Genomic DNA, 11702 nt, shown 5'->3' with positions numbered 1-11702 from the left:
GACCTCGCTCTGTGTTTTCTGATTCCAGAGGTCATGGGGACGATGGGTTTCCCTCACGACGAGGTGAAGAAGGCGTTGGAGGGTCAGAAATACAACGAGGTGACGGCGGTGTACCTGCTGCTGGGGAGCAAAGCGGCCGAGGTTTGTTCAGAGAAATCCTCCACGACTCTGAGAGGTCGACTTTCAGATCCGTCTCTCTGTGGCGTGGAGCGAGCGGGGCGCGGAGCGAGCGGGGGCGCGGAGCGAGCGGGGCGCGGAGCGAGCGGGGCGCGAAGCGAGCTGGGCGCGGAGCGAGCGTGGCGCGGAGCGAGCGGGGGCGCGGAGCGAGCCGGGGCGCGGAGCGAGCGGGGGCGCGGAGCGAGCGGGGCGCGGAGCGAGCGGGGCGCGGAGCGAGCGGGGGCGCGGAGCGAGCGGGGCGTGGAGCGAGCGGAGTTGTAGTGTAATTTTTTTTTTAATTTTCAACATTATATCACAGGCCTCACCGGCCTCACAGGCCTCACCGGCCTCACCGGCCTCACCGGCCTCACAGGCCTCACAGGCCTCACAGGCCCCAAAGGACCAACAGAACAGGAGAAAAACAACAAAAGAAAAAACAAACTAAATGAATCCTCACCCCCAGCAACCAGACACACACACATAAACATTGTACAAAGCCAGACATTCATAAAAGGTAAATAAATAATACAGAAATATATCACAGAGAAATAAAAAACTAAAAAATGGTTCCATTATGCTATGTTGTCATCCTCCATCTCTTCGACAAAGATCAAGAAAGGTTGCCAGATATTATCAAATTTCCTAATAGACCCTCTGATAGTGTATCTAATTTTCTCTAATTTAAGATGGTACATGAGTTCTTTGATCCAATGACTATATGTCGGTGGGTTAGGGTCTTTCCATTTAATAAACAGTATCAGTCTCCTGGCTAGGAGAGTAGAAAAGGCCAGCATGTTGATTTCAAATCTATTAAGAGGGACGTCTACTGGGGCCACACCAAAGAGTACAATAAATGGAGATGGTTGTACTGTTTTCCCAAATACCTTAGAGAAAGTCTCAAAGATGGTTTGCCAGAATGTAAGAAGTTTCGGACATGTGCACCAGAGTGGCTGGCGCCTGTTTGCTTCCCTCACATGTGGGATCTATGTCAGCATTGATCTTAGAAAGCCTGACTTTAGACCAATGTAGGCAGTGTACAATTTTGAATTGAATAACAGCATGCTTAAGACATATGGAAGAGGAGAAAATGGACTGTATTATCTTGTGCCACACTGCTTCTGAAATTGGTTGCTCCAAGTCCATTTCCCATTTATCCCTAAGGAGATCTAAACGTGCCGAATTATGCGTCTTGAGTAGTTCATAGATTGTACTTATATTCTGTTTTCTTATCGATTGCCATTTGAAAATTGAGTCTAATAGGGAAGTGGAAGGGCATGACGGGTAACAGTCGGAATTTGAGGTTACAAAGTCACGGAGCTGCAGGTATTTGTAGAATTGCGTTCTGTTCGAAGGAGGCAAACTTGCCTTCAATGTAAAGATCAGACAGTGAGACCACACCCCTTCTAGACCAGGAGTTGAAAGTCTCATCCATCACTGACGGGACAAACATGTGGTTCTTTGCTATTGGTGCAGCCTGTGACATGTACCTAAGGGAAAAGGATCTTCTGAACTGGTTCCAGTTTTTAATTGAGTGTATTATAACCGGGTTAGAAGTAAAGCTTGAAATGGGTTGTGTAAATGGCAATTTAGCACATAATAAATCTGCCAGTGAAGTGGATCCAATAGACGCCCCCTCCAAAGTAGTCCACTTGGGGACAGCTACATCATTCCTCACCCAGTATAGCAATGCTCCTATGTTGGCTGCCCAATAATAGTACATAAAGTTTGGGAGCGCCATCCCTCCCATCAAACGAGGCATCTGCAGTACACTTCTTTTGATCCGGGGTGGTTTTTTGTTCCAGATAAAAGTCAATATCTGATTATTTAATTTGGGAAAGAAAGATTTTGTTAGGAAGACCGGAAGGCACTGGAATATATATAGAAATTTAGGCAGAACGTTCATCTTTATAGAGTTAATTCTTCCGCCCAAGGAGAGAGGCAATGGGTCCCAGCGTTCAGTATCCTGCTTCAGGGTAGACAGTAGGGGTTGATAATTAACTATATATAAATCTTTATGTTTACGAGTAACCCATATCCCAAGGTATTTGAATTTCTTAGGGCTAATTTTAAAAGGGAATGAGCCCACGGATCTTTGGTCAACACCATCGCCAATAGGCATCAGCTCGCTTTTCTGAACATTTACTTTATAGCCTAAGATGTTATATCTTTATTTAACCTTGAATTTAGAAGGGGCCACCACTTCCTGTTAAAGGAAGAAAATAACTTTAATGGTATAAGTTAATTAATTAATCAGTCAGTTTCATATCTTGAAGTTCTGGAAATGTTAAACAAGAAAACACACAGACAAAGTCCTGAAGTTTATGTGTAAAATTTTATATAAAACTCAAGACTCAATCTTCCAACACTAGCAACCAGCACGCTTACTGTGAGTTGTGTTCGATTGAACTCCGCTGGCTGGTCCCGTTTCAGTCTCCGACAAGTTTTCCCTTCCTGGGCTACCAGAGAGGTCCACGGGCCAGATTAGATGCCTTAACAACTTGGTCGGAGTGTGCAGCTGGGATGGAGATTGTACGTCGGTTCAGCCGTCGTCTCAGAAGCGGAGCGGATCCAACAGGAAAAATATGAGAGTCTTTTGATACGTCGATTTCCAATTCAGATTAACCGGATGGCCATCTTGATGAATCCAAACTAAGAAATTGGCGTTCAAAATTGAAGAGCAAAGACTTTGGAGAAGAAAATTCAAAAGACTTGCTTGAGCCAGAAAGAATTGATGTTCCAAAAATTGTGCGTGAAAATGAAAGTTTGGCAAAGACTCGTCTCTACGGCACAAACACACAAGTGATTCGGACCAAAGTCTGAAGAGAAGAGAGCAAGAGCTGAAGCTCTAAACTCCAAGAAACCAAAACTAAAAACCAAAACCAAAGATCTGAGCTCAGTGTGAACTCTTATCAGCTGGATGAGAGGAGGGGGGTCTGCAGGAGAAGGGTCACTCATTCTGACCGGAGGACAATTGTTTAAACTAAACCGAGTTTACTCAATAAGATTAAGAATAAGAATCTAAACATATATACGTCACCATACATTCATTTCGATATTATTTCTATCAGATCCACGTTGATGTAGGTTCACGTCATATATTTAGACAAACATTTCTATCAGATTCATGTTGAGATGAAAATCACACCATCTGGGAACATCCTCAGTTACTCCCAGCCTGTAGGTGAACAAAAACATGTTTTACAGTCAGCATTCTTAATAAGACATATTAATAAAGTAGATATCATAACACCTGCTATAGCTAATATCAAAGAGTATGCTTTATAACACGTCTAAATGTATAATTATGAAGGTTACGTATTCATGGATATTCTAACACTAGATGGCAATAGCGCTCCACGTCAAATTCCTATTAAACATGATATAACTCTTATTTGTATTCTGAAGATCAGATTTTGAGTTTAAAAAGATGATTATAATACATTCAATGTGACAATTACAAATATCTAGATGAAGAAAGATATAAATGTTAATTTGATGCAGAATTGAACGCTGTGGTTTAATTCAGCTCTTCAGCAGTCCTTCAACAGATGGTCAAATTTACGACTTTGCAGAGACTGGTTTCAGTCACAGTTCATGTCTTTGGGGTCAATTTGTAGATAGCAGAGTGTTCTGTTTCCGCTCGGTTGTTTATTCCAGGTGTTGTAAAACTTCATAACATCCTGTCTGAGAGGGAGACTTAAATCATTGATCAGTTCCTTTGTTCCTTGGTAAAAAGTAACCAAGATGTTAATCCACAGTCCTGAGTCCTGCAGGATGGAGCGTGGAGCGAGGGAGGGGGGGCGTGGCGTGAGCGAGCGAGCGGGGGGCGTGGTGGGAGCGAGCGGGGGGCGTGGCGGGAGCGAGCGGGGGGGGGGGGGGCTGGGGGGCGTGGCGGGAGCGAGCGGGGGGCGTGGCGGGGGCGAGCATGGTAACGGACTAAAAGATGGCGTAGATGGGCAGGTGGACGTTAGCTCATTAGCTCGTGCTCTTTCTGTGACTCTGCTTCACAAACACACGCCTCGCTGCGCGCACACACACCTCTCCTCTCGACGGACAGACTCACAGCGGGGGAAGCATCTTGGAGTTTAAACATTTTTCGTCTTTTTTAAGGAAACCATTTATTGTCATATTTTTTCGTTAGCTTAATTAGCTGTTAGCTTAATTAGCTGTTAGCCTAGCCTCTATCGTAAACCCTCTGTTTGGACTCTTTCCTTTAGTGTGAGGGCAGCGAGTCCAGCACCAACCTGGTTCAAAGGACACGACCCAACAGTGAACTCAACGGCTCGGGTCAGTCCCCTGCCCACTCTCGCAACGTCACAACCAATCAGAAGCAGCGGCGATTCAGCGACCACGGTAAGTTTCTGATCAGTGAGTTAGAAATGTTTCGTGTCGGGGATAATCTCAGTGATCTTTGTTTTCTGTCTCAGTGGCGCCGTCTATCCCCCCACCTGTCTCCTACACCAAGCGTTGTCATGCCAACAGCGTGGAGAGCGACAGGAAGGAGGAGCCGGCGTCACCTGTGGGAGCTCCAGACCGCAGGAGGTCAGCCACAGCCTCAGGGGTGAGAGGATTCAGATTCTGGTCTGAGCCAGGACGAGACCTGGTCCTGATCCTAGCTAACGGGTCATCAGACTGAGACCTGGTACTGATCCTAGGTAACGGGTCATCAGACTGAGACCTGGTCCTGATCCTAGCTAACGGGTCATCAGACTGAGACCTGGTACTGATCCTAGCTAACGGGTCATCAGACTGAGACCTGGTACTGATCCTAGCTAACGGGTCATCAGACTGAGACCTGGTCCTGATCCTAGCTAACGGGTCATCAGACTGAGACCTGGTACTGATCCTAGCTAACGGGTCATCAGACTGAGACCTGGTCCTGATCCTAGCTAACGGGTCATCAGACTGAGACCTGGTCCTGAGCCTAGCTAACGGGTCATCAGACTGAGACCTGGTCCTGATCCTAGCTAACGGGTCATCAGACTGAGACCTGGTCCTGATCCTAGCTAACGGGTCATCAGACTGAGACCTGGTCCTGATCCTGGTGCAACAAAAGACTGCCAAAGAGCAGTCTTTTGTTGCACTTCTAAAAACAGGAATCCTCTTATTGAATCATCAGTTTATTCATATAATGATGTAATAAACTCTGTGTGTGTGTGTGTGTGTGTGTGTGTGTGTGTGTGTGTGTGTGTGTGTGTGTGTGTGTGTGTGTGTGTGTGTGTGTGTGTGTGTGTGTGTGTGTGTGTGTGTGTGTGTGTGTGTGTGTGTGACAGAGCATAACTCGCAGGAACACGTATGTCAACGACAGGATGAGTACTGAACGCCACTTGGTGGCCGTTCACAACGGGAAGGACGGCAGGTGAGAGGAATTCTGGGAGTTTTCATCGATCAGTCGTTTATTTCATGTTAAACGAGTAACCAGTCTCTGTTTCAGTCTACCTGAGGTACCTGCAGCGTCCCCCTCCCCATCGCCAGGGGCAACAGTGACCTCCACACGGCCCCGCCATGTCAAGTCCATGTCTGCGTCGGGACATCCCATGAAGTCCTGTCTGCCCCCCATCGACGACAACGTAGAATATCAGAGGTGATAAAAACGACGACGACGGTGGTAAACGACGTCTCCGCACAGCTGTTCATCTTTTATTAATATCAACCCCACCCCCACCCCCCCTCCCCCTCAGCCCCCCCCAGCAGCCCCCGTCCTCGCCGTCAGCCTTCAGCATCACCAGCAGCAGCACCACGCCGGACCGGACCCGCTTCCCCCGAGGCTCCTCCAGCCGCTCCACCTTCCATGGCGCTCAGCTCCGAGACCGACGACCCGCCACCTATAACGGCCCGCCTGCCTCTCCCAGCCTGTCGCAGCACGCCACCTCGCCACGCCGCGGAACCTCAAACTCCCTGATAGGGAAGATCACCTCCAAGTTCGTACGAAGGTCAGTGATATCAATCTAAACAGAGGCGGAGCCTTAAAGAGCAAAACCAGCGAGAGCCGTCACCAATCCACCACGAGACAGAAACCACTTCCTGTTCCAGGAAGACTGAACCCTCGTGGTCGTTCAGTAGACTGAACCCTCGTGCTCGTTCTGAACCCTCGTGCTCGTTCAGTAGTCTGAACCCTCGTGCTCGTTCAGTAGTCTGAACCCTCGTGGTCGTTCAGTAGTCTGAACCCTCGTGCTCGTTCAGTAGTCTGAACCCTCGTGGTCGTTCAGTAGACTGAACCCTCGTGGTCGTTCAGTAGACTGAACCCTCGTGGTCGTTCAGTAGTCTGAACCCTCGTGGTCGTTCAGTAGACTGAACCCTCGTGGTCATTCAGTAGACTGAACCCTCGTGGTCGTTCTGAACCCTCGTGGTCGTTCAGTAGACTGAACCCTCGTGGTCGTTCAGTAGACTGAACCCTCGTGCTCGTTCAGTAGACTGAACCCTCGTGGTCGTTCAGTAGACTGAACCCTCGTGCTCGTTCAGTAGACTGAACCCTCGTGCTCGTTCAGTGGTCTGAACCCTCGTGGTCGTTCTGAACCCTCGTGGTCGTTCAGTAGTCTGAACCCTCGTGGTCGTTCAGTAGACTGAACCCTCGTGGTCGTTCAGTAGACTGAACCCTCGTGGTCGTTCAGTAGTCTGAACCCTCGTGGTCGTTCAGTAGACTGAACCCTCGTGGTCGTTCTGAACCCTCGTGGTCGTTCAGTAGTCTGAACCCTCGTGGTCGTTCTGAACCCTCGTGCTCGTTCAGTAGTCTGAACCCTCGTGGTCGTTCTGAACCCTCGTGGTCGTTCTGAACCCTCGTGGTCGTTCAGTAGTCTGAACCCTCGTGGTCGGTCAGTAGACTGAACCCTCGTGGTCGTTCAGTAGTCTGAACCCTCGTGGTCGTTCAGTAGACTGAACCCTCGTGGTCGTTCAGTAGTCTGAACCCTCGTGGTCGTTCTGAACCCTCGTGGTCGTTCAGTAGACTGAACCCTCGTGGTCGTTCAGTAGTCTGAACCCTCGTGGTCGTTCTGAACCCTCGTGGTCGTTCAGTAGACTGAACCCTCGTGGTCGTTCAGTAGACTGAACCCTCGTGCTCGTTCAGTAGACTGAACCCTCGTGGTCGTTCAGTAGTCTGAACCCTCGTGGTCGTTCTGAACCCTCGTGGTCGTTCAGTAGTCTGAACCCTCGTGGTCGGTCAGTAGACTGAACCCTCGTGGTCGTTCAGTAGTCTGAACCCTCGTGGTCGTTCAGTAGACTGAACCCTCGTGCTCGTTCAGTAGACTGAACCCTCGTGGTCGTTCAGTAGTCTGAACCCTCGTGGTCGTTTAGTAGTCTGAACCCTCGTGCTCGTTCAGTAGACTGAACCCTCGTGGTCGTTCAGTAGTCTGAACCCTCGTGGTCGTTCTGAACCCTCGTGGTCGTTCAGTAGACTGAACCCTCGTGCTCGTTCAGTAGACTGAACCCTCGTGGTCGTTCAGTAGTCTGAACCCTCGTGGTCGTTCTGAACCCTCGTGGTCGTTCAGTAGTCTGAACCCTCGTGGTCGGTCAGTAGACTGAACCCTCGTGGTCGTTCAGTAGTCTGAACCCTCGTGGTCGTTCAGTAGTCTGAACCCTCGTGGTCGTTCAGTAGTCTGAACCCTCGTGGTCGTTCAGTAGACTGAACCCTCGTGCTCGTTCAGTGGTCTGAACCCTCGTGCTCGTTCAGTGGTCTGAACCCTCGTGCTCGTTCAGTAGACTGAACCCTCGTGCTCGTTCAGTAGACTGAACCCTCGTGCTCGTTCAGTGGACTGAACCCTCGTGCTCGTTCAGTGGTCTGAACCCTCGTGGTCGTTCTGAACCCTCGTGGTCGTTCAGTAGTCTGAACCCTCGTGGTCGTTCAGTAGACTGAACCCTCGTGGTCGTTCAGTAGTCTGAACCCTCGTGGTCGTTCAGTAGTCTGAACCCTCGTGGTCGTTCAGTAGACTGAACCCTCGTGGTCGTTCAGTAGACTGAACCCTCGTGGTCGTTCTGAACCCTCGTGGTCGTTCAGTAGTCTGAACCCTCGTGGTCGTTCTGAACCCTCGTGCTCGTTCAGTAGTCTGAACCCTCGTGGTCGTTCTGAACCCTCGTGGTCGTTCTGAACCCTCGTGGTCGTTCAGTAGTCTGAACCCTCGTGGTCGGTCAGTAGACTGAACCCTTGTGGTCGTTCAGTAGTCTGAACCCTCGTGGTCGTTCAGTAGACTGAACCCTCGTGGTCGTTCAGTAGACTGAACCCTCGTGGTCGTTCAGTAGACTGAACCCTCGTGGTCGTTCAGTAGTCTGAACCCTCGTGGTCGTTCAGTAGACTGAACCCTCGTGGTCGTTCAGTAGACTGAACCCTCGTGGTCGTTCAGTAGACTGAACCCTTGTGGTTGTTCGTCGGCTTACAAACGAGGCGTCGGGTTAGCGTTAGCTTTGATGCTAATCATTCTGTGTTTTTCCCTGCAGGAGTTTCTCAGGTGAGCCCAAAGAAGAAGGGCGGGAGTCCAAGCCTCGCGCCCTGCGCTTCACCTGGAGCATGAAGACCACGTCGTCCATGGAGCCGGGCGACATGATGAAGGAGATCCGGAGGGTTCTGGACGCCAACAACTGCGACTACGAGCAGCGAGAGCGCTACTCGCTGTTCTGCGTGCACGGCGACGCCCGGCAGGACAGTCTGGTCCAATGGGAGATGGAGGTGTGCAAGCTGCCGCGCCTCTCGCTCAACGGCGTGCGCTTCAAAAGGATCTCGGGCACGTCGATCGCCTTCAAAAACATCGCCTCCAAAGTGGCCAACGAGCTCCGGCTGTGAGCGAGCCCGGTTCTTCGTTAGTGAACACTGAGAAACACATCTTCATATATTCCACTCACTATTTAATGTTAGCACTAAGTGTTTGAAACCAAATCCATGAAGACCTGAAGGCATCCTCAGCGAGTCCTCCTGAAGGCGTCTGAAGCGAGTCCTCCTGAAGGCGTCTGAAGCGAGTCCTCCTGAAGGCATCCTCAGCGAGTCCTCCTGAAGGCGTCTGAAGCGAGTCCATCTGAAGGCGTCCTCAGCGAGTCCTCCTGAAGGCGTCCTCAGCGAGTCCACCTGAAGGCGTCTGAAGCGAGTCCTCCTGAAGGCGTCTGAAGCGAGTCCTCCTGAAGGCGTCTGAAGCGAGTCCATCTGAAGGCGTCCTCAGCGAGTCCTCCTGAAGGCGTCCTCAGCGAGTCCTCCTGAAGGCGTCCTCAGCGAGTCCTCCTGAAGGCGTCCTCAGCGAGTCCTCCTGAAGGCGTCTGAAGCGAGTCCTCCTGAAGGCGTCTGAAGCGAGTCCACCTGAAGGCGTCTGAAGCGAGTCCTCCTGAAGGCGTCTGAAGCGAGTCCACCTGAAGGCGTCTGAAGCGTGTCCTCCTGAAGGCCGAGTCGACACGTTGTTCCGCCTGTTGCTGTTTAGATGCACAGAGCGTTCGAGCACCTTGGAGACGTAAACGTCCTCCTCAGGTCACAGGTCAGAGGTCCCAGGGACCTGAAGAGTCTTTGATCTGAGCAGGAAGTGAACGATGCCGGATGAGGACCAGCCTGCATGTAATCTGGATGTTAGACTTCTCTTGTTGCCGTGCATGCTAACGCCTTAACACTGACCTGATTCTGGAGTGTAAACAAACATCTGAACGTTTCCTCTGCTCGACCCGTGCAGAACAGCTGGCTCATCCTGGTTTAGATCATATTCAGGATCAGGTGTTTACCTGGTTATTCTCAGTCATAGTGTTCTGCACGTTGCACAGTTTACAGTTGAGGCGTCATGATGACATCATCATCCATAGACTGTATATGAGAAGTGGACGTAGCCACTGTGATGTCACCAACTGATTTATAGAGAACTGTTTGAAGCCTCTAATGTGGAACTTTTGGCTGCCGCCATCTTGGTTTTCTAGAGCCGGGTGGATCCATATTTGAGAGTGAAGTATCGGATTAACTAACTCTAAATGATGGGCTAGCTAGCGCCAGCTGCGTTAGCGAGGTGTAATACTTGGCGTGTTGCTAAGCTAGTGGCGGTCTTTATACTCAATGAGAAGTCAGAATAAAAAGTACTGTAGGTTTATGACACTAAGGTGAAGGAGTCCGGAGGCTCCGCCCACTTCTTTCACACAGTCTGTGTTTGGATCACTTGGGGAGAGCGATGCCTGTGACCTGTGACCTCTCTCCTGCTCCCCCTGCTGGCTGACGTGAGCTCATGAGCACTCCTGGTGGCTGGAACATGAACTGTAAGGCTGACTCTACTCGTGGTTATTACTACCTGTCCAGGTGAACATGTGCAGGCACAGTATTGAGATGTATACATTTTTTATGTCATGTCTTTTTTTTTCTTAACATTTTTTAATCTCGAATGCTTCCGGGGAACGTTTCAGACGGTTGTTTTCCATCCACACTTCAAACACTAGTCTGCTGATTTCTCATATTTCTTTAAACCGTTTGAGCTCACACATTTTACTGAAGCTCGACGCCGCCTGAACGCCTGCTGGACCACCATAGAGCTCTATGGCAGACAGGTCATTCAGTGTTTATAAGAAGAGAAATAAATCAAATCAGCAGAACTCTCCGACTCACCCTTTAAGCCTCTTACAGTTAACCATTTACTGCCTTCTGATTGGACGCATTTATACTTCTGATGTGTTCGCTCACAAAGGAACTCTGTGGATGTTGAGTTTGTATTCCCTCTAATGGAACCTGTCCAATCACAGAGCTTCTAAACCCTTAATTCCACCAGATGCGTGTTCGGTCCGTCTCCACTCGTAGCTTAGCGTATTGTTTTCACTTTATTCAGTGTGTTCTTCCGCCGTCACGTTAGCTTAGCATAGCATATTGTTTTCACTTTATTCAGTGTGTTCTTCCGCCGTCACGTTAGCTTAGCATAGCATATTGTTTTCACTTTATTCAGTGTGTTCTTCCGCCGTCACGTTAGCTTAGCATAGCGTATTGTTTTCACTTAATGCAGTGTCTCTCTGCAGATACACCAGACTTCTGTCTCTGCAGGATGTCGGAGCACGGAGCATCAAATCACCACAAAGCAGATCGAGCACGACAGGAAGTCAGACACAGAAACAACATTAAAACTTCCTGTTTATTTTCAGAATAAAAGACCATACAAGGTTCAGATCTGTTGATGTTTGTACAGTTTTAGACGTATATCGTATCATCTTGCGCTGTCGGCGTGATTCTGTTATTACCTCGTGACTCCAGCTGTCCGGCGCCGCTGCTCCGTGCTGCCCCTGTGGGAGGAGCCGTAATGGAGCGGAGCGGTAACGCACACGTATCTGGTGGAAGTTCTGTGTGACTCCGTGGTGTGGAGGTCTCTGGCTGTCCCAGGTCAGGGTCTAACCCGGACCCCCCCTTGTACTGTTTGTTGTAGCACTTAAAGAAACGTTGAAGAGGAGAGCAGCAGACGTCCCGTGTAGCCATGACGGATTCATTTCAAATAAAAACACTCAAATTAACCTTTTTAGCTCGAGTCGTTTTTTTAATCACAAAGTGAAGGTCAGTAAAATGGACGAGGTCATCACCAACCACTCTGCATCATTTACTTTCATCTGATCGGTCGGTTTGCCTC

General features: G+C 49.6%; 1 protein-coding gene across 2 annotated transcripts in view; it reads left to right on the top strand.

Moving 5' to 3' along the window:
• The window catches only part of mark1 (MAP/microtubule affinity-regulating kinase 1), a 27574-nt gene extending 15985 nt beyond the window's left edge, over positions 1 to 11589 (top strand). For both annotated transcript variants that reach the window (XM_065960812.1, XM_065960813.1), the window contains 7 exons: positions 29 to 141; positions 4374 to 4509; positions 4584 to 4717; positions 5430 to 5515; positions 5591 to 5740; positions 5838 to 6089; positions 8584 to 11589. In XM_065960812.1, the coding sequence (XP_065816884.1) occupies positions 29 to 141; positions 4374 to 4509; positions 4584 to 4717; positions 5430 to 5515; positions 5591 to 5740; positions 5838 to 6089; positions 8584 to 8926 (1214 nt within the window). In that variant the 3' untranslated portion in view covers positions 8927 to 11589. The remainder of the gene's footprint in view (positions 1 to 28; positions 142 to 4373; positions 4510 to 4583; positions 4718 to 5429; positions 5516 to 5590; positions 5741 to 5837; positions 6090 to 8583) is intronic.
• Positions 11590 to 11702: the final 113 nt, after the last annotated feature.

The sequence above is a fragment of the Labrus bergylta genome, chromosome 1 (assembly GCF_963930695.1).
Source record: "Labrus bergylta chromosome 1, fLabBer1.1, whole genome shotgun sequence".
Taxonomy (NCBI): domain Eukaryota; kingdom Metazoa; phylum Chordata; class Actinopteri; order Labriformes; family Labridae; genus Labrus; species Labrus bergylta.
Note: the sequence above shows the minus strand (reverse complement) of the source record. Positions and strands in the feature narration are given on the sequence as shown.